We start from the raw sequence: 26,943 nt of genomic DNA, 5'->3' as shown, positions 1-26,943 counted from the left end.
TTGGGGGTGCTTTGTATGTTATAGAATCTTGATTTCCATGTATTCATGAGGTTCCTGCCTGAGTCAGTCAGGAGCTTCAGTCGCCCAAGAAAAAAAGTGGTGTTAAAATGGCTTCAGGGCAGTAAAATATACCACTTAGATTTTAACTCCTGCTCCACCCAGTTTCTGATGGGTGGATGGATTTAAACTTCTCCCTTATTTTTTTTATTGCTAAGGACTTTGTCTCCTGATAATGCTGGATAATATTCTTCCGCAGTTATCAGCTTTTGTATCCTTTGCTGGATTTCATTAGCTTTGTGGCTCAGGATCAATCTGTCCAACTCTGCATTGATTCTTCAACTTTCCTTGGAGCTTTATACTTCACTTCAGAAATCACACTAGAGACTACAATGCTTTTCTGCTCCACTGAAGACCAGCTGGAATGGGTGAAGGTATATCGGCCTAGAAATTCGGTAGGCTTAGCGCCGCATTTGAGGCGCTAGAGGGCCTAGCGCCAGAGTTATGGCCAGTTGAGAAATTCCCTGGGGCCCTAAATCGGCGTTGCACCGGTAGCGCTGCGCCGGCACCGATGACGTCATCGGTGTGCGCAGCGTCCCGGTTGCCGTGGTAACCCGGCCCCAAGCCGAAATTCAGTTGCGCCCGCCTCGCCCGTGGCAGGCGCAACTAAGACTCTGGCAACAGAGTCTTCCCCCAGTGTGCGCCGGCGCCTAAAGGTGGAGCGGCGGTCGGCCGCGTTCCCGGCGGCCGCCTGCCCGCACCTCCCTTCCCGGACTCCTGCATTCCCCCCCCGCGGCCCTGATCAGTGTCTGATGCGAGCCCGGCACTTCCCCGAGGTGCCGGGCTCAGATGTCGGGTCAATCCGCCGGACAGTTGTCGGCTGCAGGCAGCTCCTCCTTAACAGGAGGAGGAGGCCTGCAGTTCCCCCGCCTGCCGCACCGCATCGGGTGCCGCAGCGGGGGATTAGCGCCGGGAAACCCAAGTGCACGCCCGTTTTGAGGCGCTAAAGGAGGGTTTTAGCGCCCGCCGCCGTCTGGGCCCGGCGCACCCGAATTTTTGTCGCGCGCTGCCGCATTACCGCTGGCGCAAACTTTCTGGCGCTACAGCCCTGGCAAGACCAAAACCCAATTTCTAGGCCATCATCTCTAATAGTTCCTTTCAGCTTTTGTGTGCACCAACCAGCCCGCCTCTGCATTGACGTCAATAAATGTCTCATCGCCACATAACTGTAAAGCAATTCTGTATCAGAGAACACAGAGTAGTCATTTGAAATGGTGAATTCCTAAGAATGAAGCCATTATATTATCTGAAAGTTTGGCCCTGGATTTCCTCGGTGTCAGTTTGACTTTATTGTGCTGCAAAGTTACGCTGTTCACCAGCAGAGTTAAAAACAAGTTTCCTGGGGTGAGTTAATTTAAATATTTTTGGTGCAGCTCAGTTGTAACGAGTGTAGAAACTGTGTGCGTTGCTGATCCCGCCCTCTGCCGAAAGCTTACGTGCAATGATGGCATAGCTCTTTAAAAGTACTTTACAGATGCCTGGCTTCAATGTTGGTTCTCTCACTATCTGCTGCAAGCTCAGTCTGTGAGCTATGTCCTGAAGCCATGAGAGTTCATGGGGTCCAGAGTCAATGTTTAGACTCTTGGGGCCCTTTCACTCTCCCCTAACTGTATACCACTGTGCCCCCATCTCTCCTGGAGCTGTCCTGCCGTTGGGACAGGGCAAAGGGATGGTGATGGAGGAGCCTTGGAGATTGGCTGATCGATATGATTGTATGAGTATGACTTTGTCAGGCTGTTGCTTGACTAGTCTGTGGGACGGCACTCCCAACTTTGACACCAGTCCCCAGGTGTTAGTGAGAACATAAGAACGTAAGAAATAGGAGCAGCTGCAGGCCATACGGCCCCTTGAGCCTGCCCCGCCATTCAATAAGGTCATGGCTGAACTTCTATGTCAACTCCACTTTCCCACCCTATCCCCAGATCACTTAATTTCCTTAGTGTCCAAAAATCCATTGCTCTCAGTCTTGAATATACTCATTGACTGAGCAGCCACAGCCCTCTGGGGTAGAGAATTCCAAAGATTCACAACCCACTGAATGAAGAAACTTCTCTTATCCTGAGACTATGAAACCTCGTTCTTGACTCTCCAGCCAGGAGAAATAGTCTCTCAGCATCTACTCTGTCAAGTCCTCTAAGAATTTAATACGTTTCAATGAGATCACCTCTCATTCTTCTAAACTCCAGAGAGTATAGGCCCATTCTACACAATCTCTCATCATAGGACAGCCCTCTCACCCCGGAATCAATCTAGTGAACCTTCGTTGCACCCCTTTAAGGCAAGTATACCAAAACTGTACACCGTAATCTAGGTGTGGTCTCACCAAAGCCCTATATAATTGCAGCAAGACTTCTTTGCTCTTATAATCCAACCCCTTTTCAATAAAAGCTAATACACCATTTGCCTTACTAATTGCTTTCTGTACCTGCATGTTAACTTTCTGTGAATTCATGTACAAGGACCCCCAAATCACTCTGTATACCAACATTTACTAGTTTCTCATCTTTTAAAAAATATTCTGCTTTGCCATTCTTCCTACCAAAGGGAATAATTTCACACTTCCCCATATTATACTCCATCTACCACCTTCTTGTCCAATCCCTTTGCAGCCTCCTCACAGCTTACTTTCTCACCTAGCTTTGTATCATCAGCAAGCTTGGATATATTACACTCTGTCCCCTTACCTAAGTCATTGATATAAATAGCTGAGACCCAAGGACTGATCCTTGCGTCATTCCACTAGTTACACCCTGCCAACACAAAAATAAACCGTTTATTCCTACTCTCTATTTTCTGTCAGTTAACCAATCCTCAATCCACACTAATATATTACCCCCAATCCCATGAGCCCTAATCTTGTGTAACAACCTCTTGTGTGGCACCTTATCGAATGTCTTCATTTGCATGGTCAACTGGGTTGGGTATGCCTTTACCGTGTCCTGATTCGATGTCTAGGTTGCAACTAAGTGGTCCGTCCATTTTTTAAAAAAAAATTCTTTCTAGGGGTTTGATACAACTGAGTGCCTTGGTAGGCCACTGCAGAGGACAGTTAAGAGTCAATCATTTTGGTATTGGACTGGAGTCACATATAGGCCAGGCCATGTAAAGATGGCAGGTTTCCTTCCCTAAAGGACATTTGTGAGCCAGTTTGTTTTTTTATGACAGCCCAACAACTTCATGGTCACTTTTACTGGTACCAGCTTTTTAAAATCTGAATTCAAATTCTCAAACTGCCATGGTGGTATTTGAACTGACATTCTCTGGATTAGCAGCCTAGTAACAGAACCACTATGCTACAGTACCCTAGAATTACATTTTTTCAGTCACCTTGAAGCAATGGCCTTGGTGATAGGCATTTATTCAGGCCTACATTTTAATTGCATGTTTTTTTTTTTGCATTGTCAACTTTTTTGGCCTGTCAGCATTTTTCAAACTATTAGCTATTCCACATTTTGTAGATTGGCATTTTATATTTTCAATTGTATTTAAGAAGTCGTCTTATAAATTCAAAATTTCAGTGTAAACTCCAAAATCATTCATGGGTTTTCGGTTAACAGGTTGGTATCTTAATACACTGCGCTGTGAAGACAATATAGCTTTGTACTCATGACTTTGCACACTTCAACTGTATTGTCAGGGAGATGGGCTGGGAGATCAAATCCTACATTCCAGTCAGGAATTGTAGATAGTGTTGGAGGAAACCTGCAGCAGGTAAGAAAGTAAATTTAAAAGAGAGGATGTGGTGGAAAATGCTTTTCTTTTGTTCAGTTGGAGTCCTTACTAAAATAGCAATGAATCTTCAGATATCATTAATTATGTTTTGATATCAATAAGTTGTATAATTAAGTAGCAAAATCTGATAGGTACAGAGAATCCTTGGCATTATACCCTGACTCAAAATTGGTCTTCAGCGGCAGTGACGATTTGTTATCGTCCATTTTTTACCCCTGAAGACCAATTTCACCTCTTCAACCTGCTTTATATATATTAAATAAGTAAAGTAGCATTGTTTTAAGTAGAATCAACTCATGCTTTTATTTTTTTCATTGCATATAAAAACATTTTATGAAGGTTTCTCAGCGTGATATACAGTACTATACCATCGACTGTAAGAGACTAGGAAAACATTGCAAGGTTCTTCGTTTGCAACCTCCAGACAAGTTGATGCTCTAAAGACATATTCAAAACAAAATAAATTGTTCAGGAGTCTCTATAGATAACATTCTGTCTGTATAATCCCTTTTATTACTATTTAATTCAATAAACAATAAAAATGTCCAATTCCTTTGGGCCAGGGCTGCTGAAATCTACAGTTTGCGTGTCAAAAAAGGAGGCTCTGTTTTTTTTAGGAAAGAATCTCCCCTTTCATCGAACTGTCACTCAGCTAGTACGCTTTGAAATGCAGCAGACAGTAGCAATATATTGGAGAAAGTTAAGGCACAGCCCTGGGGCCAAAGACCTGCAACCATTCTACATCAAGTGTCGATTTCCTCAAAGTTCTCCTTAGCCAAGCTATAGGTGACATATTACAGAAGACAAATTTACAGGAATAAGTATATTCATTCTTTCACCAGGAGTTTCCAATACAGTAACACCACCCCATTAGGAATTATGTTATAATAAGAATCAATAATTTACAATAAACATTACAGTATGTACAGTTCAATAAATACATGGTTGTAAACAGAGACAAACAAGACTGGATTACAAGTAAGGTCGTCTGGTGAGGAAAAAAAAAGTATGGCAACAAAATTAAATAATGCAGTAAAATAACCTCATTCAATAGGTGCTCTTTAACAGCCAGACCTATTCAAGTTTTACAGTTTGTTCCACCTACATACTCTCACCATGATATCCATGTTAGGGGGGGGGGGAGGGAGGCAGAGAAAGCTTTATATTGGTACAGTAACTTGCAAGCTAAAGTGTACTAATTTGGAGTCTCTGTACACTGCTATACAGTAGTCTACACAGCTCTACAGAATATGGAAATATTTCACTGGAATTTTAAAGCTATTTAATGCAATGTAACTTCTTTTGTATTATTTTTACAAGCAGTGCGCAGCTCACAGCTCACAAGCACATTTTGGCAAGAAAATGTGAGTGTTGTGAAATTCAGTGCATTTTATCCCCAACTCCTGAGACGGCCTATCAAGGTTGATTGTCTGCTTTCAAGGTGTTTCCAGTAACTGTCTGGGCAGCATATAAATAAACAGTGTTTACTTTGAATCCAATGCCTTTTAACACAATCGTTACAGTAAAGGAAAAGTGAGAAACATGTAGCGTCTAGGTTGTGCGGTATTTGTGTTTAATCCCCAGAGATTAACTGCTTGAAACGGTATTAAAGTGATAAAATCACAAGGTGTAAGATGGTAAAGAACTACTCGTGCTCAGCATTACAGAACTGTACAGAGAACTTGCAAGTTACTTGTAATATCTAATAATAACAGATGAAACTTCAAAGTATTTTTAAATATAATACCTCCATAAATCTGTATTAATAAAAGTAAAATCTAAAAAAGTTCTCTGTATTACATATGATACAAAAAGAGGTCAGTACAGCTTCTAGCTGCACAGTTTTTACAGTCAGGTTTCAAGGAAGACTTGAAATTATAAAACGTGTCATGATTTCCATAAATGATCGATCTTCTGACTGGTGACAGATCTTCACTGACTCCAGTCTCATACAATACTGTGCATTTCAAACTTCATTGCTGAAGTATTTGATGAAACCAGTGTCCTTAGCATAATCTCATAAATGGATTTCCATACTTTCTTCTCATCTGTAAATGAAAAAGCTCAAACCTCTACAGCTTTGTGAAAACAAAACCCACATTTGGTTTAATATTTTTGTCCTACCAAAAGCAATCCATTCCTATTTCAGATTCATGAATCTGAGAGTAGTAATGATCAACCAGTTTTGAAATGGATTCCCCGTGCTGTAATGATGGTGTGGAGCTGAAATTCTGACATGTTATTCCTGAGTACAGAGTCATCTAGATGATTCCAGACTTTGTGATATAAAAGGACTGGTAGATGAGGATGAGACTTGGCCTTGGCTGTAGCTACACATGTGCTTGGAAGCTGCTTCCAAGATACCTTTTCCATCAACATTGTTATGTATCTATAGCGTTCTCCTCTTCTTCCTCCTCTGCCTTCTGCTCCCTAGAGGCATCCATTGCACCCTCTTCATCATCTATTTGCTCATCCAGTGGAATTTCTGTTGATTCAGAGTCCTGGGTACAAAGAGTCTTGGAGTCACTATAGCTGTTGTCATCCTCACCCTGGCTACCAGCGCTGTCTTTTTCAGTATCTGATTCAACATCTTCCTCTAGTGTTAACTCAAACTGGAACTTGTCCACTTGTCCTGGCCGTCCCACCCCATCATCACCAGTGACAGGTGAAGGGCTCTGTGGAATTGTGCTCTGATACCATTCTCTATTATCCTCCAGTATATCTAATATGTCCTGTGCATCAGGATGGACTAGGTCAGCCCATGTCTCCCATAAAGGATGGACAATGTAGTCGATGAAACCCACCTGTTAGAAAGTAAATGAAAATTAGATTTTCAGTTACAACCGTGAATGGTTTGCACTACATAATGCTTCACTCTCAACAGTAACCTTTTCCAGTGATCTTCATATTTAATTTTGCAGACCATCCTAGCTACTGAATAGTTTTGCCCCAAGATTCGAAATGCAGGCCTGTAAAGATTCAGTAATGAACCGTGACAACACTAGTATACGCAGAAACAAAGTGCCACATACAGCATTTGTTTCTTAGGTCAGAGCTATAGATTGCTTTATCATGCATTAATACTAGGTGATGCTATTGCTGTTGATTTTAGGCCTCCAGAGTGGGAAAATTAAAGACTATAGGAGAAGCACGGAAGGAAACAGGGAGATGGAGCCAAGAGAAGACAAAATTACTGAGAACCAAGCGAGGGTTAAATTACTGAGAACCAAGCGAGGGTTAAATTACTGAGAGCCAAGCGAGGGTTAAATTACTGAGAACCAAGTGAGGGTTAAATTACTGAGAACCAAACAAGGGTTAAATAACTGAAAACCAAGCGAGGGTTAAATTACTGAGAACCAAGCAAGGGTTAATGATGCTAAGGATGTGTACGTGTGTGAGAGAGATAGAGAAAAGAGAAAGAACCCTGATGTTAAATTTAATACCAGTCAATAGCACATAATTATTGCATACATCTGTAGATTCAAAGGGGGGAATTTTAACCTAAAAAATCGGGTGGACTGGGGGCGAGTGGGTATTTAAAGTGTTAAAAATGTGAATCCCTACCTGAAACCACCTCCAACCTGCCCACTTCTGGTTTTAGCGGAAGCCGGACGGGAGGTGGGCAGCCAATCTGCTGCCAGGAGACAGGTTGTCTATTTAAATATTATAATAGGCTCGAAGCCTATGCTTTAACCTCCATTTTGTATTTAACTTTAGCTGGTCGGGTTTTGCATGCCTTGTGAAACCCGCCAGCTAATGCAAGGCGAGGACTGCTGGATCCAGGGTCCCTACCTAACCCACCCCCCACGATCGGAGACCGCCCCCCCCTCCCCAACGAGGCCTCTGATCCTCCTCCACGACTCTTCCCAGCACCCTATGCCATGATTCCAGCCTCCCTCCACCCCCAGGCCTCTGACCCCCGCACGAGGCCCCTCCCCCATCCTCCAGGCCCGCGATCCCTGCCTCCCCCCCAACTCCTCCAGGCCCGCGATCTCTGCCTCCACCCCCCCGACGCCCGCGATCTCTGCCTCCCCCCCCAACTCCTCAAGGCCTGCGATCTCTGCCTCCCCTGCCTCCGCGATCTCTACCTCCCCCCCCACTCCTCCAGGCCTGCAATCTCTGCCTCCCCCATGCCCCCCACCCCGCTGTTCTAGGCCCGCGATTTCTTCCACCCCCCCGCCCCCCGCTCCTCCAGGCCTGCGATCTCTGCCTCCCCCCCACCCCCCCTGACTCCTCCAGGCCTGCAATCTCTGATTCCCCCCCCCCCAACTCCTCCAGGCCCGCGATCTCTGCCCCCCTCTCCCCGCTCCTCCAGGCCCGCGATCTCTTCCTTCCCTCCCCCCCTCCTCCAGGCCCGTGATCTCTGCCCCTCCCCCCCCCAGTCCTCCAGGCCCGCGATCTCTGCCTCCCCCCTGCCCCCCGCTGCTCCAGGCCCGCAATCTCTGCCTCCCCCTGATCTTTTTGCGATCCCTCACTCCCCAATGTCTTCAGACCCCTCCTGCCCATTCCTCCGGCCACCTCCAATGTCTTCAGATTCCCCACCCCACCCCCCCTTGCACCTCCGACCACCCCTGATATTTTCAGATTCACCCACGCCCCACCCCCGCTCCTTCAGCCGAACCTGGCCCCACCCAATTCCTCCCTCCTCTCTGCGGCCTCGTGCCACAGGCCTACCCGTCCAGTGATAGCCAGATCTCAATCTGACCTGGCCGCGAGTGGGAAACAGAGGCTTCCCATGCTAATCAGGCCCTGGCATTAAATTCGGCAGTGTCTGCGGAAAACCGTTCCCTCAACCGCCTTGGAGTCTCCCACCCCCAACCCGCCTACCCCATTAAAATTCAGTCCAAAATATTATTAAGCATTTTGTGTGAATGGAAAGTGAAGGTGGCAGGGTAAGTTGAGAAGGCTGTTTAAAAAGGCACATGGGATCTTGGTTTTATTAATTAGAGGCATAGGGCTCAAATTTCCAAGCCCTTTGGAGGTGGGAGTGGTGGGAAAATTGCAGAATCGGGGGGCACGACCCCATCACGCCTCCGTGCCAATGTCCCAGGAGGCGGATATCCGACCTGTGCTGGGAGCCGCCTCCCCGAGGCGGGAAGGGGATTAGTGCCAATTAACTGCCTGTTAACAGGTAGTTAACAGGCAGTTTTTTGCCTAATCCCTATTTTTAGCCCTGAAGTGTGGGCTTCCCGACGGCTCCGAACCACGCCAAGTTAGCGAGGCGGACCGTCGGTCTGCAGGGGTTGGAGGGGTCGAGATGTCCGTTGTGCAGGTGAGTGATGGGTGCCCGTGTGCAGAGGTAAGTGTGTGAGGTGTGTGTAAAGTGTTTTAATAAGTTTTACTTACCTTTACATTCTCCTGCAGGCTTCTTTCCTTCAGTTCTCGGGAGTCCCTCATCTCACCGGCACAGAAAGCAGAATGGCCGCTGAAATGTCAAAATCTGCAGCATTCTGCTTTCTGGTCTGGAGAGATCTCTACCTGAGTCTGAGTAGAAGGACTCAAGTTAGAAGACAGATTGTCAGTGTGTGACAGCTTCACAGAGCTGTCAAACGCTGATTTTTTATCTGTCAAAAGCTCTTGACAGATGAAATGTCAATCACTGACGTCACCAGTAACCAGGTGTCCCTTAATTGGCCTGCTGAGCCCGCTGGGCGGGCCTAACAAGGTCAATCAAGGGAAAATAGCGTGGGTTGGCCACAAGGTGGTGGAGGCAGGGCTACAGCCCAAAAAGTGGGAGTCCCGCCTCCATCACGTCCTCATTGACAAAATCCAGCCCATAGAACACAAAAGCAAGGAAGTTATGCTAAACCTTTATAAAACACTGGTTAGGCCTCAGCTGGAGTATTGTGTTCAATTCTGGGCACCACACTTTAGGAAGGCTGTCAAGGCCTTAGATTTACTAGAATGATACCAGGGATGAGGGACTTCAGTTATGTGGAGAGACTGGAGTTGTTCTCCTTCGAGCAGAGAAGGTTAAGAGGAGATTTGACACAGGTGTTCAAAATCATGAACGGGTTTGATTGAGTAAATAAGGAGAAACTGTTTCCAGTGGCGGAAGGGTCGGTAACCAGAGATTTAATGTGATTGTCAAAAGAACCAGAGGCGACATGATGAAATTTTTTTTTACAGTGAGTTGTTGTGATCTGGAATGCACTGCCTGAAAGGGTGGCGAAAGCAGATTCAATAATAACATTCAAAAGGAAATTGGATAAATCTGAAAAAAATTACAGGGCTATGGGGAAAGAACGGGGGGAGTGGGATTAGTTGGATCGCTCTACCAAACAGCTGGCACAGGCACAATGGGCTGAATGGCCTCCTTCTATGCTGTATCATTCTATGTTGTGAAGGCATGTTTTTTCCCCCAGAAAATCTTACATAAGATAACAAATATATTGGATAAGCAGTTTAGGTTTATAACTAAATTATTCAACTATGCAGAGAAGAGCACTGCTGGATTTGAAGCTCAGGGCTTGAGATCACAGTGAAGGCTGCCAGGTTCACCTACTTGTGATTTTTCAATGGAGGCATTGTGCTCATCACACATGGGACTTATTTCCATTCCCCTTTCCCTTTCTCGGTCTCCTTGGCGAAAGAACTCTTCCATTATTCTATCTGTCCATTGTCGGTACAGTTGCAGAGGTTTTGTGGGATTGCTTAAGTCTGCACAGTGCACCATGTTTTGCAGAACCTAGATTATTAAATAAAATAGTTTTCAACTCACTTATAAAATAGAATTGCAGCTACATATAATTGATTAATATTGGTCAGTAGGACGTCACTATTAATCCATAGGTAAATCTAAAATGTTCACAAATATTCAGTTATAACAATTACAATATATAAATAAATAAAATATTTATAATATCTTTCTCCCACTGCAATCACTTTACACAAAACATATGATAAAGAGGATGATGCCTTTTATCTGTCTATATTTTTGATTTTCTTTCTGAATTGAATAAATTGTTTGATACCTGTATTCTATCTGAGTAGTTGTCCAGGAGGAGTACTCCAGAACTGGTCACCTTTTTAGTTTCTACCATTGTTTTCAAGTCAGCCAGTAAGTTCATGTGTTTGGACATGTCTGTAGCAAGAACCTGAAATATGAGGTTTGAAAACCATTAGCAAATAGTTTTAGTTTAAAAAAAACTGTGCTCCTCAGTGGGGCATTGCAAGTCATACAAACCCAATACAAACTCATTATGATATAGAACTATAAATAGAAGATGCTGCCAAAGTCATAGTGAAAGAGGAGGTAGTTGAGATACTGGATGGGATAAAAATTGATAAAGAGGAGGTACTAGAAAGGTTGGCTGTACTTAAAGTAGATAAGTCACCAGGACCTTTTGGGATGCATCCTAGGATGCTGAGGGAAGTAAAGGTGGAAATTGCGGAGTTACTGGCCATAATCTTCCAATCCTCCTTATATATGGGGGTGGTGCCAGACGACTGGAGAATTGCAAATTTTACACCCTTGTTCAAAAAAGGGTGCAAGGATAAACCCAGCAACTACAGGCCAGTCAGTTTAACCTCGGTAGTGGGGAAGCTTTTGGAAACGATAATCAGGAACAAAATTAACAGTCAATTGGACAAGTGCGAATTAATTAAGGAAAGCCAGCATGGATTTGTTAGAGGCAAATCGTTTTTAACTAACTTGATTGAGTTTTTTGATGAGGCAATTTAGGAAGTATGTGAAGGCCTTAGAGAGGGTGCAGAAAAGATTTACAAGAATGGTTCCAGAGATGAGGGACTTCAGTTATGTGGATAGACTGGAAAAGCTGGAATTGTTCTCCTTAGAGCAGAGAAGGTTGAGAGGAGATTTGATAGAGGTGTTCAAAATCATGAGGGGTCTAGACAGAGTAGATAGAGCGAAACTGTTCCCATTGGCGGAAGGGTCGAGAACCAGAGGACACAGATTTAAGGTGATTGGCAGAAGAACCAAAGGCGACATGAAGAAAAATGTTTTTACGCAGCGAGTGGTTAGGGTCTGGAATGCACTGGCTGAGAGGGTGGTGGAGGAAGATTCAATCATGGCTTTCAAAAAGGAATTGGACAAGTTCCTGAAGGACAAAAAATTGCCAGGCTACGGGGAAAGGGCGGGAAAGTGGGACTATCTGAAGTGCTCTTGCAGAGAGCTGGCACGGGTTCGACGGGCCAAATGGCCTCCTTCTGTGCTGTAACCATTCTATGATTCTAGAACAATATAGCTCCCAAGGTGTAAGCAGTTTTTCTGAAATACTACTAGTCCAATTTAGATCAGACTCCAACTTCAAATAAGGATAAGTAAACTCTTTACGACTGATCCATTCACCCAAAAGAGTGAGTGCTTTTGGTTTTATGTTTCACTCAGAGTGAACACTTTGGGCTTGGTGGGTCCACTAACAGACTGAACACATTGGGTTAAAATGAGGTGGAGCAGCTCGATCCTTTCTCAAGGTCCGAAGTTGCTTCCTAATGTCACTGTATGGTATTTTACTCTATCTTTGGGTTGAAAATTGCAGTAGCACTGCTCGGAGCACTACTGCGAGTCAGCAGCAGCAGCACAATCCAGCCCAGTGATTCCCAATGTGCTTCCCCACCATTAAGAAATAAAGGAACAAGAAAAATATTGCTGGTTTAATTGCTAATTACAATTAATTTTCTGGAAGCCATACTTTTAAATTCCATACTATAATATAATAGAGATCAACAAGGAGAATCAGAGTAGGCATTTTTCTCACGTCTTTTAGACCCACATTAAAATTTAGAAAAACACAAAATCCAAAATGGACCTAAATAGAGAATATTAGAAAAAGAGATAGAGACTTAATTTAAACAGTAAGCTTTAAAGCTTCAACTTACAATGTCAATGACCATCTTCCTAAGCGACTGTCTTTGTTTTTTAGTCAAATTCTGGAAAATATCGCAGTTCTCTTCCTGCAGCAGTTTAAAGCCAACAGCCAAATGATGGTTCTCCAGCACTGATGAGTCATTGTACATCAAGGCAAGTTCTGAGTCTGGAGAGCGTGCAAATTAATAGGGATGGGGAAAAGAGAGAGAGAGAGGGATATAAGTATTGAATGTTAGTACCATCAAGTATCTGAATACTATTCACATTCATCTATGTCATACTGACAGTATACTTGTCATCAGTTTGAATAATCCTACACACTTAACATAAATTTTGTTGCCAATTGATAATGGATAGTATGATGGATAGCCTGACACATGATCAGTATTCACACAACTACAGCATTAATTGGATGTGTTCCAATAAAGTGACACTAAGGATCTACCATTTTCATTTCTTTTTTTTTGAGAAAATGCTATTTTTTGTAGGGAGAGAAATCATTGGAACGTTTCATATATATATATAGCTGTACAGTAACAAATTGTTGCAAAGAACAAAAAGATCTCACACAAACCATCTGAAGTAATTTCCATTGATCAGGTAGTGTTATTAAGCATTCTCATTCCATCTGCTCTACACCTTACACATGAAGATACTGTTTAATCTACCTTTCAGTAATGTAGCCTAAGGTGACTCTAAATACCTTGGGAGTAGCACTAAGTCTACCATTAGACTGTAGTGGTATGAATAAAATATCATTTTGAACTCCTTGTATATGAAGAACATTATGGTAATAAGATCATCGTTTTTTTTAAATAAAGAAAAATCACACTAGCTGTTCTGGATTTTGTGAACCTAAATAAATCCCTGTGTCATCTGCCTACTTAACACTCTAGCATTCAAGTGTACTTGTTATTCTTGTGATCTCTTCACTGTTACCAGTATGCTAATCTGTTCTTTTTTAATTATTAGTATATAAATGAGTCACCACCAACCATTTTTACCACAGGTCAGCCACAGGATTAATACACACTCAGACTTAAACAATGCCATGGAATCTGTGCCCTCACAAAACATTTCTTGATAATAAACTCACAGAATCCTCCAGAACTCACTTAAAAACTTTTTTTTTTCATTTCTGTTTTTTTTGCAATATGTCAATATGACTGTGCTTGTCTGGTTTAAATGCTTGAATTTTTAATGTCTGAAACTTCTCTTTAATTTTTAACCCCTAAAAAGAAAATGGAAGTGTTTAAACCCCTCTGTCCATAACCAGTGATGAATCAGAGATGATATGTTCAGCAGTAAATTTCAAATAGTGAGAATTTTTATCTTCAATCCCAGCTGAAATGTGTGTCACCCTACTAACTGTCCATGAGGTTGACATGAGATGAGTGCAGCTTCCTGGAGAAGAGCGAGCCATTTCTCGAGGTGGCAGCGTACATGCAGGCGTGTGTCATTCTTAGTTTATAATTTTGATCTATATCATTATTTATGTTTGGGTCCAATACTTGTGATATTTTTTCTCTCCCTTTGCCGTCACCCACCACTTCCAGGCCAGGAGCTTAAGCAAGAAACCTAACCTCAGTGAATGCTGCCCCTCATGTGACAACTTGCTGCTGTGGCTGGTTCTCCCTCCCACCCCCAATTTCTCCAATTGGAAGCTACAATGGAGGGGGAGTATCATTGGAATCACTTTGGATGGATGTTTCAAGATGGCCGAACAAACTTCCTCATCCATAATTATCCTGTGATTTGTCTGCTCACCATCTTTACGAAGGAGCAGGCTGATCTGCTCTCATCTTCTGACAATTTCACTGTGAAATAATCTACTACAAGGTACGTGATAGCTCTCTATAAGGAATCTCATCTTTACAGGAAACTCTCTGGTATCCGGCACCGACGGGACCGGGATGGTGCCGGTTGATTAAAAATTCCGGATGACGGAGAGGGTTATCTACCGAGGCTATTTTTAACAAACAAAGAGTCAGACTCCTGTTATTGAGGTGTTCTGACTTCTGACAGTGCCAAGAAGCCGAGTAGTGGCAGTTTAGAGAACTACCCCCACTGACTAACTCGGCCACCGTGGGAGACTTGGACTTGGCAACAATTCCGGTTATTGAGGTGTTTTCGGAGTATGAATTTTGCCGGTTAATAGAGAATTCTGGATATTTAGGTGCTGTTTAAATGAGAGTTTCCTGTATTTGCCCACCTGACCTGCGAGGAAGCACCTGCCTCTCACAGTCAGACAGCTGAGGCCGGGAATCTAGATTCTCTATTATCTCACTCCCACACAGAAATAATTTTGACAGAAGACAAGAAAGTATGCCAAGCAAACCGTCTAACTCTCCAAACCAAAGGCAGACATGGCCAGTGCCTTGCACTCTGAATACTGTCAATTGGCAGTTAAATGGTAACAGCACACTCACTTGTGTTGATGAGAAACTGGTTTGAGACCCCAGGGTGATCTACATCATGAATAGCACTTGCAAATATTGCAGTAAGGATCTCCAGATCCGTGAAGACAGCCTATGGAAACAAAACGTCCAAATATGACAGATTAGGAAGATTGGGAACCAGTCACAATGCCTCCAGCAGTTTCGTCTGATATTTATTGCTATCTCTATGATCTCAACTCTTTGAAGATAGCAGTAATATTTATACATCAAAAAACTTTTTCTCAGTTTGTTCCAACTTAAAGTGATCTTATGTATTTTTTAAATGAGCATCCAGATTAATGTGTGTATTTGAATATATATATATAATATATATATAACATACTAGTGAAATATACTAGTGATATTGTGCATGAGGAGATAAGACCAAGTGCAGTCCTCAGGTGAAGCAGTGTTAGAGGCTGGAAGATAATTGGACCATGAAGCATTGACATAATTTGGTCCCCATTTCAAAGTCACACGCTGTGTCCTTATATTTAGGCTTCCATTATACATTGAAGTCCATGGAAAGAAAATTGGGCATGTGTATAACAGGCAACCGATCAGATATCATTTGTTTTGCAATATTGCCAAAAGTTAAAATCACACCCAATGATTCTATCATTCAAAGAGGGAGTCTGTCTGCAACTTACGAGTAAGTTAGCTACACAAAATAAATTCTGTGGTTTGTGAGAAAAGGAAAAAGAATTGTATCACTATGAATGAAAACTAATTCCTCCATAGTTTAGCACAAAAGTCATAAGCTATTTATTATTTCCCATTATAATAAGGAACAAGCTAAGCTGAACAAATACGGTAAAATATATTATGTTACTGCGTGTTCTATTGCTGTTTAATATATTTGTTTGTTCTGTAGACTTCAGAAGGCAAAGAGGTTCCTGTGAAGACATGGGATAGAACCAGTAACTGAAAAAGAGTTCACAGTTCATGTCTGAGGCATGCAATGATAGAAACATAGAAGATAGGAGCAGGAGTAGGCCATTCGGCCCTTCGAGCCTGCTCCGCCATTCAATGAGAACATGGCTGATCATCCAAATTCAGTACCCTGTCCCTGCCTTCTCCCCATATACCTTGATCCCTTTAGCCTTAAGAAATATATCCAACTCTTTCTTGAATATATTTAATGAACTGGCCTCCACCGCCCTCTGTGGCAGAGAATTCCACAGGTTCACCACTCTCTGGGTGAAGAAATTCCTCCTCATTTCAGTCCTAAATGGCTTACCCCTTATCCTTAAACTATGACCCCTGGTTCTGGACTCCCTGGCCAACAGAAACATCCTTCCTGCATCTAGTCTGTCCAGGCCTGACAGAATGTTATAGGTTTCGATGAGATCCCCTCTCAATCTTCTAAATTCCAGTGAGTATAAGCTCAATCGACACAATCTCTCCTCATATGTCATTCCTGCCATCCCGGGTATCAGCCTGGTGAATCTTCGCTGCACTCCTTCCATGGCAAGAACGTCCTTCCTCAGGTAAGGCGACCAAAACTGCACACAATACTCAAGGTGCGGTCTCACCAAGGCCCTGTACAACTGTAGCAAGACATCCTTGTTCCTGTACTCAAACCCTCTTGCTACGAAGGCCAACAAACCATTTGCCTTCTTAACCGCCTGCTGCACCTGCATGCTTACCTTCAGCGAATGGTGCACAAGAACACCCAGGTCTCTTTGCACTTCCCCTTCTCCCAATCTATTGCCATTCAAATAATAATCTGCCTTCCTGTTTTTGCCACCAAAGTGGATAACCTCACATTTATCCACATTATAGTGCATTTGCCATGTTTCTGCCCAATCACCCAACCTGTCCAAATCGTACTGGAGTTTCCCGACATCCTCCTCGCAGCATACCCTCCCACCCAGCTTTGTGTCGTCTGCAAATTTGGAGATATTACATCCAATTCCCTCGTCTAGATCATTAATATATATTGTGAACAGCTGGGATCCTAGGACCGATCCTTGCGGTACCCCACTAGTCACTGCCTGCCACTCGGAAAACGACCCGTTAATTCCAACTCTTTGCTTTCTGTCTGCCAACCAGTTCTCTATCCAAGTCAATACCTTGCCCCCAATCCCATGTGCCTTAATTTTGCACGCTAATCTCTTATGTGGGACCTTATCGAAAGCCATCTGAAAGTCCAAATACACCACATCCACTGGTTCTCCCTTATCTATTTTACCAGTTACATCCTCAAAAAATTCCAGTAGGTTAGTCAAGCATGATATACCTTTTGTAAATCCATGTGGACTTTGTCCGATCCTGTCACTGCTTTCCAAGTGCTCTGCTATTACATCTTTTATAATGGACTCTAGCATTTTCCCCACTACCGATGTCAGGCTTGCCGGTCTATAATTCCCCGCTTTTTCTCTACCACCTTTTTTGAATAGTGGGGTAACATTAGCTACCCTCCAATCCATGGGTACTGTTCCAGAGCAATGCATCCACTATTTCTAGGGCCACTTCCTTAGGTACCCTGGGATGTAGATTATCAGGCCCTGGGGATTTATCGGCCTTCAATCCCATCAATTTTCCGAACACCATTTCCCTACAAATGCTGATTTCTTTCAGTTCCACCCTTTCATCAGATCCTATGTTCCCCGGCATCTCTGGGAGGTTATTTGTGTTCTCCTTTGTGAAGACAGAACCAAAATATGTATTTAGTTGGTCTGCCATTTCTTTGTTCCCCATTATAAATTCCCCTGATTCTGACTGCAAGGGACCTACGCTTGACTTCACCAATCTTTTTCTCTTCACATATCTATAAAAGCTTTTACAGTCAGTTTTTATGTTCCCTGATAGCTTACTCTCATATTCTATTTTCCCTTTCTTAATTAATCCCTTTGTCCTCCTTTGTTGAATCCTAAACTGCTCCCAATCCTCAGGATTATTGCTTTTTCTGGCCAATTTATATGTCCTCTCCTTGGATCTTATGCTATCCCTAATTTCCCTTATTAGCCATGGTTGAGTCACCTTTTTTGTTTTATTTTTATGCCAAACTGGGATGAACAAATTCTGTAGCTCATCCATTCGGTCTTTGAATGTTTGCCATTGCCTATCCACCATCAACCCTTTGAGTGCCATTCCCCAATCAATCCTACCCAACTCACTCCTCAGACCATCGTAGTTTCCTTTATTTAAATTGAGGACCCTAGTCTTTGAGTCAACTACTTCATTCTCCATCTTAATGAAGAATTCGATCATGTTATGATCGCTCCGACCCAAGGGGCCTCGTACAACAAGATTGCTAATTAATCCTTTCTCGTTACATAATACCCAGTCTAAGATGGCCTGATCTCTGGTTGGTTCCTTGACATATTGGTCCAGGAAACCATCCCGTAAACACTCCAGGAATTCCTCCTCCACAGTATTGTTACTAATTTGGTTGGCTCAATCTATATGTAGATTAAAGTCACCCATGATGACTGCTGTGCCCTTATTGCACGCTTCTTTAATTTCCCTTTTAATGCCATCCCCAACCTCCGCCTTACTGTTTGGAGGTCTATATACCACTCCCACTAACGTTTTTTTCCCCTTAGTATTCCTCAATTCTACCCATACAGATTCCACATCATCAGAGCTAATATCCTTCATTACAATTGTGTTAATCCCTTCTTTAACCAGTAATGCTACCCCACCTCCCTTTCCTTTTTGCCTATCTTTCCTGAATATCGAATACCCCTTCGTGTTGAGTTCCCAGTCTTGGCCATCCTTGAGCCACGTTTCCGTAATCCCAATCAAATCATATTCGTTTACCTCTATTTGCGCAGCCAATTCATCCACCTTATTACAAATGCTCCTCGCATTAAGACACAAAGCCTTCAGGCTTGTTTTTTTAACGCTCTTATTAGAATTATTATTTACTGTGGCCACGTTTGATTTAAACCGTTGATTTCTCTGACTGCCACTTTTGTTTTTCTCCTTCCTATCTTTTGCTTTTATCCTTGTTTCCCTTTCCTCTGTCTCCCTGCTCAGGTTCCCAACCCCCTGCCATTTTAGTTTAAACCCTAGATTGTACCTAGATGTCAGGGCAAGTAAAACACATCTCTGGGATACATGAAGCATAGGCTCACCTACAAGAATAGTTTGAAATACAGAAGCCAAAAATATCCAGTGTAAAATATCCAAAAGTGTAACATATATATATTGTCCCAATCTCAGCCACCAAGGAATGACTCTGCCCTATCAACCCTCAGTGCTACCAGAATGTCCAGAATTATGCAAGATCTTCAATGTGTGTATCTGCACGTACCATGTAATGTAACCAACAGTGTAGTTTGAGCCAAGAATGCATACAAACATTGATAAATTCAGGTAAAATCAATTTTTTCATTAAAAAGCACATTCTACTCAGACACTTTAGCACCTTGGAAATAGATTTTATGTTCAAAATTATGTTTAAGAGTAGGAACAATATACATTAGAGTGTATCTTAAAACTCAATTTTAGTTTTTATAGGAGTACCACATCACATAAAGCAATGCTTAAAGTCAACTGTGAACACATTGGGATGTCTTCATGTAGGTTCAGTTCCTAGAATAAGTCACTGCAGTTGGCTCTGCAGAAGATGCTCTTTTACAATATTGTTTCACATTGATGCACATTTTTTTATTTAAGCTTTATACATGTCGCTATTTTACCAGCAGAAATGGACACAATGACATTATCCTAATGACAAAAATGTCTTTGCACCTTCCTCTGCTTACAGATGCCAATTTATCTGGGAAAGTAAAAATGTTTAAAGAGTGTACTGCTTACCTCTAATGCAGGTGTTGATAGTAGAACATGAGTGGACTGAGCAACATCTGCTGCATGAATGTTATTATGAAAAGCCACATCTGCATGATAATGGTCTTCCAGGGTCATCAAATAGTTAATTAAAGTTTCTGCTGGAATCTTGAAAGTTTTTAATAATTCCCGCTCCTAAATGTAGTGAAAATGGGGCTCAAATTAGGCCACTGAAACCAACAAAATCTATAATGCAGAAATAGTTTGTTCTCTTTGCTTTTGTATTGTCTCTTCCCCCTCTCTCACCCTTTATCTTTAGACCTTTTTGGGTCATTATTATTCCCTGTCAAGTAGATGGGCAAAAGCCTATTCCCTGACTCCTGCCAATGCAACTCTATAACCAGCTGGCCCCACCAGGTCACTCACTCTCATTCCCCAATCCCATGCACAGGTGCCTGGCTTCTACTTGGTATGTAAGGAATTATAGGCATAGATTTGTTCAATGCTTCTTGGATGCAGCTGGTTAGAGCACCAACCAGTTGTGCCACCAGGCCACCAAAATGAGCTTTCTAATTAGAAAACCAATCATGGCTGCATTTCTCTAAATAAGAATGTGAATTTGACAGATTTTAAAGAAGTCTTTGTTTTCTTTACAGACTGAGCACATGTACAGGAAATTGTCTGGGATTCATAGTACAATAAGCTAAATGTCTACAGCATAAAAAGATACTTTCCAAGAATCAATAAACATGGCTATAAATAACCAGTTCCCAAGTGCGTGTGTGTGTGAGCACTACATTTGTAATGTTCAGCTCCAATTCTATTACTATAAAGAACTAAAAATAAAACAATAGTCACCCTCCCCTCTTGAGCCTGTCTAGACTCAAGTATAATTCTCAGTAAATTGAGGCATCAATTATGAAATGGTTGTTTGCTTCCAGGGCATTTTATAACGGTTTCAAAGACTAGATAAGGAGGCTGCTCTTGGTTTCATCACAAACCTGTCAGATCCTAAATTCATCAAGTCACACACAGCTTTTATGCTATTCCAGTGGGGGGTTAAATGAATAGATTTTGACATTTTTATAAATCATCTTCAATGATATCCATTGCTTGCGTATTTGTAGTTAATGATAGATAACTGTCCGTACTGCATTGGAGAATTGAAAATAAATAGGTCAAGCTGAAGGACAAATCTGTAAGCTGATTTTTCCAGTCAGGTTGTTATCCTCAATTCGTTATTACAGTACAGATTGTGCTATTCAATCAGTTTCAGCCATCTTTTGAGGCACAACCTCATTTTACAGATTTTTGTAGCTTTCAAAGAATCACTGCTTGGGCTCAGACACCAGCAGTGAACTCTCCAATGGTGCTGATCTGGTGAAGGGAGTGATTAGTTGACCATATTTTGCATGCTATAATGGTCAGGGCATCCTCAACCAGGTCTGATCATTCTCATTTGAGCTTGAACAATGCAGAGTGCAACCAATCGGGGACTGTATTTTTAAACACTGCAATTCAGTTGTTGTTTGGGTAAAGGATTCTCCAATAGGTGTTCACACCTTCTTCAATTCTAGCAACTGACAGTGCTGTTGACATTTACAAAGCAATATGCAGAGGTTAGCTAATACTTTACTATACACAACAGTGGTGGAGAGCACTCAGGAGGGTACCATCACCAAATGCAACATCTTCAAATGGTCAACCATAAATACACTCCAAACTCACCTGAAAAATTGTGTAAATGACAACTGTTAAAGGTCTGTTTCCAGAATATTCAGCAACTTTAAAGACATTAATGCCCCATTTGTTAATTTCTTCTAATTCCTATAAATTGAACAAATATTCCACATGAAGTATATCAATGAGAAAAAAAACATTTACTGAAATTGATCATCTTCAAATTTTACACTAAACAAGGTGTGACCACTAAGTCAATAAAAATGACTATTATGCAGCTCATTAGCAAAGGAGTCCTGTACAATCATTTTCAGCATCTTGACTGTGCTATCAGTAAAGGGGCATTATTATCATTTTCTTTAGGGATCTCAGTAACATATTTATCTGGCCCAACTGATTGCAAAATATATTGTAAACCAGTTGACCAGATGTTTAGGAAAATTGATAAAAGATCTGTGGTCTAATGTCAAATATTTCACCTAATTTATCAGATCAGTAGAAGTGCGGAGGATTATATTGCTGAAAATAAGCATTAAATCCAGGGTCTAAAGTAAATGCACCTTTGCCAAAAGGTCTTCCTGGTCAGTTTTTACTCCAAACCTAGTAATGCTGGAATTTGTTAAGCTCGAGCTGTGCATGAGTTTCTTCACCCCACTGATTTGTGACATTGGCTTCTTTTTCTTTTCTTCTTTCTGTGCTTGTGATGGCATTTCAACCTCATGTTGTTTGTCTGGAAAAAAAGAGCAGTAGCATATCAGAACACCTGTACCTACTGGATTCCTGCAGTGGTCACATCAAGAACACAAGGGAGTAGAATTTCTGTGGGGCTTCTCCCAACTGTCCACCATAACTTCAGCGGAAGATCAGCAGAAACACTAGAGAAACGGTGTAAACGGCCATTTATACCTTCCTCCGGGGATTCCACTGATCTTACGCAAAGTTCCAGTGGACTATCAGGAGAACCACCATGGAAATTTCAGGCGAAGAACACAGGAAAATAGCCAACAATAAAAGCTCAACTAATTCTGTCATTTAGGTCCATGTGTAAGACTTACCTTGACAACAACCCATTCCCCTTTACTCCCTTGAAACAAACACTTAATAGTGCATACTGTACTGATGAAGAGTCTCTATCTAAAACACTAACTAATCTTTTCTCTTTTCAGGTACTATGGCCTAGAAATTCAGTGGCGTTTGCGCCCACTTAGCGCCTGAGGAGGTGTTTTGCGCCGGAAGTGTTGTTGCGCCTGAAATTCAGTTCTGGGCGAAATTCGGCGTTAGCCGGTAGCGCTGCACCGGCACCGATGACGTCATCGGTGTGCGCAGCGCCCCGGTTCCAACGCGATGCCGGCCCGACGCCCAAATTCAGTTGCGGCCGCCTCTCCCGTAACGGCCGCAAAGAGCGTTTGTAAAACGGGGCCTTGCAGCTCCGAGAGGCCGGGGCGTAAAGGTGGAGGGGCGGCCGGCCGCTTTCCCGCCGGCCGCCTGGCCGCACCTTCCTCCCCGGACTCCCACACCACCCCCCCCGCGGCATTGGTCTCTGACCCCCGCGAGCCCGGCACTTCTCCGTGGTGCCGGGCTCATTTGCCGGGGGAATCCAGCGGCAATCTCACGGCTGCAGGCAGCTCCTCCTTAAGAGAAGGAGGAGGCCTGCAGTACCCCAGCCTGCCGCACCGCATCGGGTGGCGCTGCGGCAGCTGGACGCCTGAAATTGACTTTCAGCGCCCCAAGCGGAGGCGGCCAAACCCTGCAATAGCGCCCGCCTCCATCTTGGGGCGCTGCAACTGAATTTCAGGCGGGCGCTACGGGAATCCGGGCGTGCGCTAACTTTCGGGCGCTAAAGACCTGGCGCGGCGATAGCGAATTTCTAGGCCTATGTATTTTCAGCATTTTCTGTTTTCTTTTCTGATTGTCAGCATTTGCAATTTTCTTTTTTGTAGGTTAAAATTACTCTGGGCGATAATAGTGGGCAGATACTTAATGCATTTGTATGACATTCCTCTACCTGCTATTTTAATGGAGGCATTAGCCCATGTAAAATAAATGGTTAGCATTAGTGTTAAAATAGCGTACAGAGGTTAATGTGTTAAGTATTTGCTGCTAATTTTGCCAATGCTAATTTCTAGTTTTTTATCTCTACATCATACTTCATACAGTCATTTCCTGGTAAGTCAAGAATTGAGTGTTCCATGAAGCTGACTTTGTGTAAATTGTCAGGAAAGGAATTTTCCAGGATCTCTAAGATTAATTATTGTTATCACCATGCTATGAATTAATAATTCATCCAGGATGGTTTGTTTGTAACTGTAAGCCCCGATCGCAGCAAGATCGACCCACCTCACCCCCACCCCTCCCTGATCACTGTCCAGAGCCTTCTGGTTTCTCCCACAATCACGAGTGGACGCTCCCTTCTGAGTGCCGTGGACTACCCCCCCCCCCCGCCGGCTCCGGCCTCCTGCCGCTAGTTAATCCTCCCGCCCACCAGCCAGGCTGTCCATTTGGCCAGCTGCCGGGTGGGTGGCAGCCCAGCATATTGTAATGAAGCCCTGCCGTTAAGATCAGCAGGACCTCCGCGTCCTCGGTCGTCAGGTTCTTTGGACGATTATGCGCTCCCCCGCACCCTCCCCAGCTCCCCGTTAATATCAGGGACAATGATCTCAAAACCTTGCACCAATTTAGATGCAATCTGATATACATAATTGAGTACTTTCCACAAATATTAATATTCTATGAATATTACTTCATTCCCAGAAATATGATGCAAAGGAAAGTAGTCTCAGTAATCATCTTTTTACAAACACTGCAGAGTGTTTCAAGGCATTAAACAATACAGATGCACTTGTGTTTATGTTACTGTTTTTATAGCAACTTAAACAACAAACATATTCAATTATTTGCACTTGAAACAAGTTATATATAATCTTTGGGATTCTTCTTTGAATGTAGTGAAGCTTATCAGAAAGTGGAGAAAATGCAAATCAGGGAACCATGCAAAACATATTTGAAAATGTCAGAGTCCCAGGCAGTGGTCTAGAAATATCTGAAATGGACTTGTCACTGGAGCAATCTAATAACAGCTGAAGCACTGAGTTGTGTACAACAGGGTTGATGCTTATTGCATCTGTCATATGCTTAGAGTCTAACCCCGTCAAAGAGATGAATAGTAAGTCCTGTTGTCAGGTGATCTGAGGTGGAACAGGATGTCTGCCTGTGTTTTCTTCAGATGACTTGGAATTCCATGGAATTTCCTGTAGGCTTTGGGAATCAGCAAGTCCTGACTGTTTTTATTAACCGTCTCTGTGTTTCAAGTTAGTCACTTCCATACAGAGGACATTTTCTTTTACCAACTAAAATGTAACACTGACAAATTCCCTTATAAAATTTCGCTGTAATTCTTTGAAGCTTCAGAACCATATTAAACTCTAGTTTGACATATTTTACACATCAAAATTCAGCATTTAACACTATTAGAAGTCATTTAATGAAATACAAAACAAAAACACCTTCATAATTCTTTGGAGAAATGTCAGTGGATTGTTAGTAGATCGGACTTTCCTATACCTCACTTGTCTGTTGGAGAAATTGCAAATCTCTTTATTTTAAATGCACAGATTCTAAGATAGCCATTAGAACTTGTTTCTTCAAAATCAGCAACACCCATATGAGTCTCCAAGATTCTATAAACAAGCAGCCATATTAACGCTTGGACCTAGTACGTAGTTTAATTCTTCAATATATATTTTATTTGTTAATGTAAAATAAAACACAAATGCTAATTGCTGCAATGTTAGGTTAGTGTAACCATTCATTTTACCTTTGTGAAAATGAAAAGTGATCTTGATTTTAACGTGCATTGTGCCATGGAATCGTGGTTGCAGGTCTGCACCAGCTGCTCCATAAACATGAGCTCCTACTCTAATTTGGGCTATCAGGGGAGATAGCAAACAAAGCATAGACAGGTTGTTCCCCGCTGAGGTAGGAAGAAAACAAATTACTGGACGAATGACTCCAGGCAGTTACTGCATGCTACCTAGTGGGAGATTTCAGTAGGATCTGCAGGAATTTTGGAGCAGAATTCCCCATGTGGCCTCTCAGCTGGAAATCAGTGTGCTGCATGCAAGGTGGAGAGAACAAAAAAATAAAAAGAAACAAAAAAAATCTGTTTTTGTATTAAAGATTTATACCTTACCCCGGCTGCAGTCTAGCTAACTAAACAGCCTGGTGTGGGCAGTGATAAATCACATTGTAGTTCACTATTAATAACAAAGGCAACTAAGTTTTATCTATTTATACAAAATTCTGTCTAATATGACTTCCTTGCTGTTTCAATTTATAACTTAAATAAAATTCTCAGCAATCATTGCTGGCCAGTTTTAGAATCAGTTGACAAGATCAGGGGTTTGTCCATAAACAGCAACCATGCCATGATCTTTGTCCAATAATTCTAATCCTACAACAGATAATGAATGGCCAAAATAGCCAAACTAAAATAACAACTTATCTCACTTTAGTAATCAGTTCTCTTGCCACCACCAAGCAACTTCCTTCACAATGTGACCAGCACACTGAAGTACAACATTTCCAAAAGCAGGGCCTGATCTTGTTAATGGAAGATGTAATGTAATTTCTATATACTCCCCAATTCAAACAATAAACTCCAGTCACTTTGTGTTAAGTACCTAAACATAGTTTAGATAGAACTGGAAGGCTACTGCTAAATGTTATTTTTCAATGACAAGATTTTATGATTAAGTAATTGCTGCTATTTCTGTAATGCTTCATTTCATGAAATAATGTCAATCTACTAAAACATAGCACGATAAATATTTGTTTTCTCTAGTTTTCACAGCCCTTATGATAAATTGGCTTAACCTTTTCACAGAAACAAACTCCCAAAACAAACATGCAAATACTGAATTAATAGCCCGGAATTTGCGGTCAGCAGCGAAGCGACGGTGATCACCGCTGGTCTCAAAGAAAATTAAACTTTAGCTTTCTCAACTTTAATTTGATTGTAGCTGTAGTGTCCGTGTGTAGATAAAGACACTAAAGACAGAAGTTGGTTCATAGGTATTTACTAAGCAAGTCTGGGGGGGGTTTCTAAAGGATATACACAATACACAGGCTTATATAGCCCAAGTGGCAATTACCGGCATTACGCACACCTGGGGCTCTTAAAGGCACATACACCATAATTGCTCTTAAAGGCACATACACCACAATTCCTCCCCTTCTAGCTAACTAGTACATCATATTTTAAGTAATTATTAATTACATGTTATATGCAAAATAACATACATTGCTGTATTAATTAATTATAAGTTAGTCTCTCAGGAGGCTTCCTGACTCGGCCCGGATAACGCCTCGGGGGTGTAGTAGTTTCTGGTGGTGTAGTAGGCTCTTCTGGCAAGGCTGATTCGGCTTGAAGGCCAGTGTCGGGTTCATCGGGCTCCAGTATCACCGGAT

General features: G+C 42.3%; 1 protein-coding gene across 5 annotated transcripts in view; it reads right to left on the bottom strand.

The window, feature by feature from the left end:
* Positions 1-4,063: 4,063 nt before the first annotated feature.
* The window catches only part of LOC147123367 (3',5'-cyclic-AMP phosphodiesterase 4D-like), a 480,913-nt gene continuing 458,033 nt past the window's right edge, over positions 4,064-26,943 (bottom strand). For all 5 annotated transcript variants that reach the window (XM_085971653.1, XM_085971668.1, XM_085971676.1 and 2 more), the window contains 8 exons: positions 22,038-22,207; positions 21,526-21,624; positions 19,828-19,992; positions 15,049-15,148; positions 12,631-12,785; positions 10,764-10,886; positions 10,295-10,477; positions 4,064-6,593 (listed from right to left, as the gene is read on the bottom strand). In XM_085971653.1, coding sequence (XP_085827779.1) covers positions 6,171-6,593; positions 10,295-10,477; positions 10,764-10,886; positions 12,631-12,785; positions 15,049-15,148; positions 19,828-19,992; positions 21,526-21,624; positions 22,038-22,207 — 1,418 coding nt within the window. In that variant the 3' untranslated portion in view covers positions 4,064-6,170. The remainder of the gene's footprint in view (positions 6,594-10,294; positions 10,478-10,763; positions 10,887-12,630; positions 12,786-15,048; positions 15,149-19,827; positions 19,993-21,525; positions 21,625-22,037; positions 22,208-26,943) is intronic.

The sequence above is a fragment of the Somniosus microcephalus genome, chromosome 2 (assembly GCF_052327205.1).
Source record: "Somniosus microcephalus isolate GS21.2 chromosome 2, FLI_Smic_1.0, whole genome shotgun sequence".
Classification (NCBI taxonomy): domain Eukaryota; kingdom Metazoa; phylum Chordata; class Chondrichthyes; order Squaliformes; family Somniosidae; genus Somniosus; species Somniosus microcephalus.
This window is presented reverse-complemented; position numbering and strand designations above follow the sequence as displayed.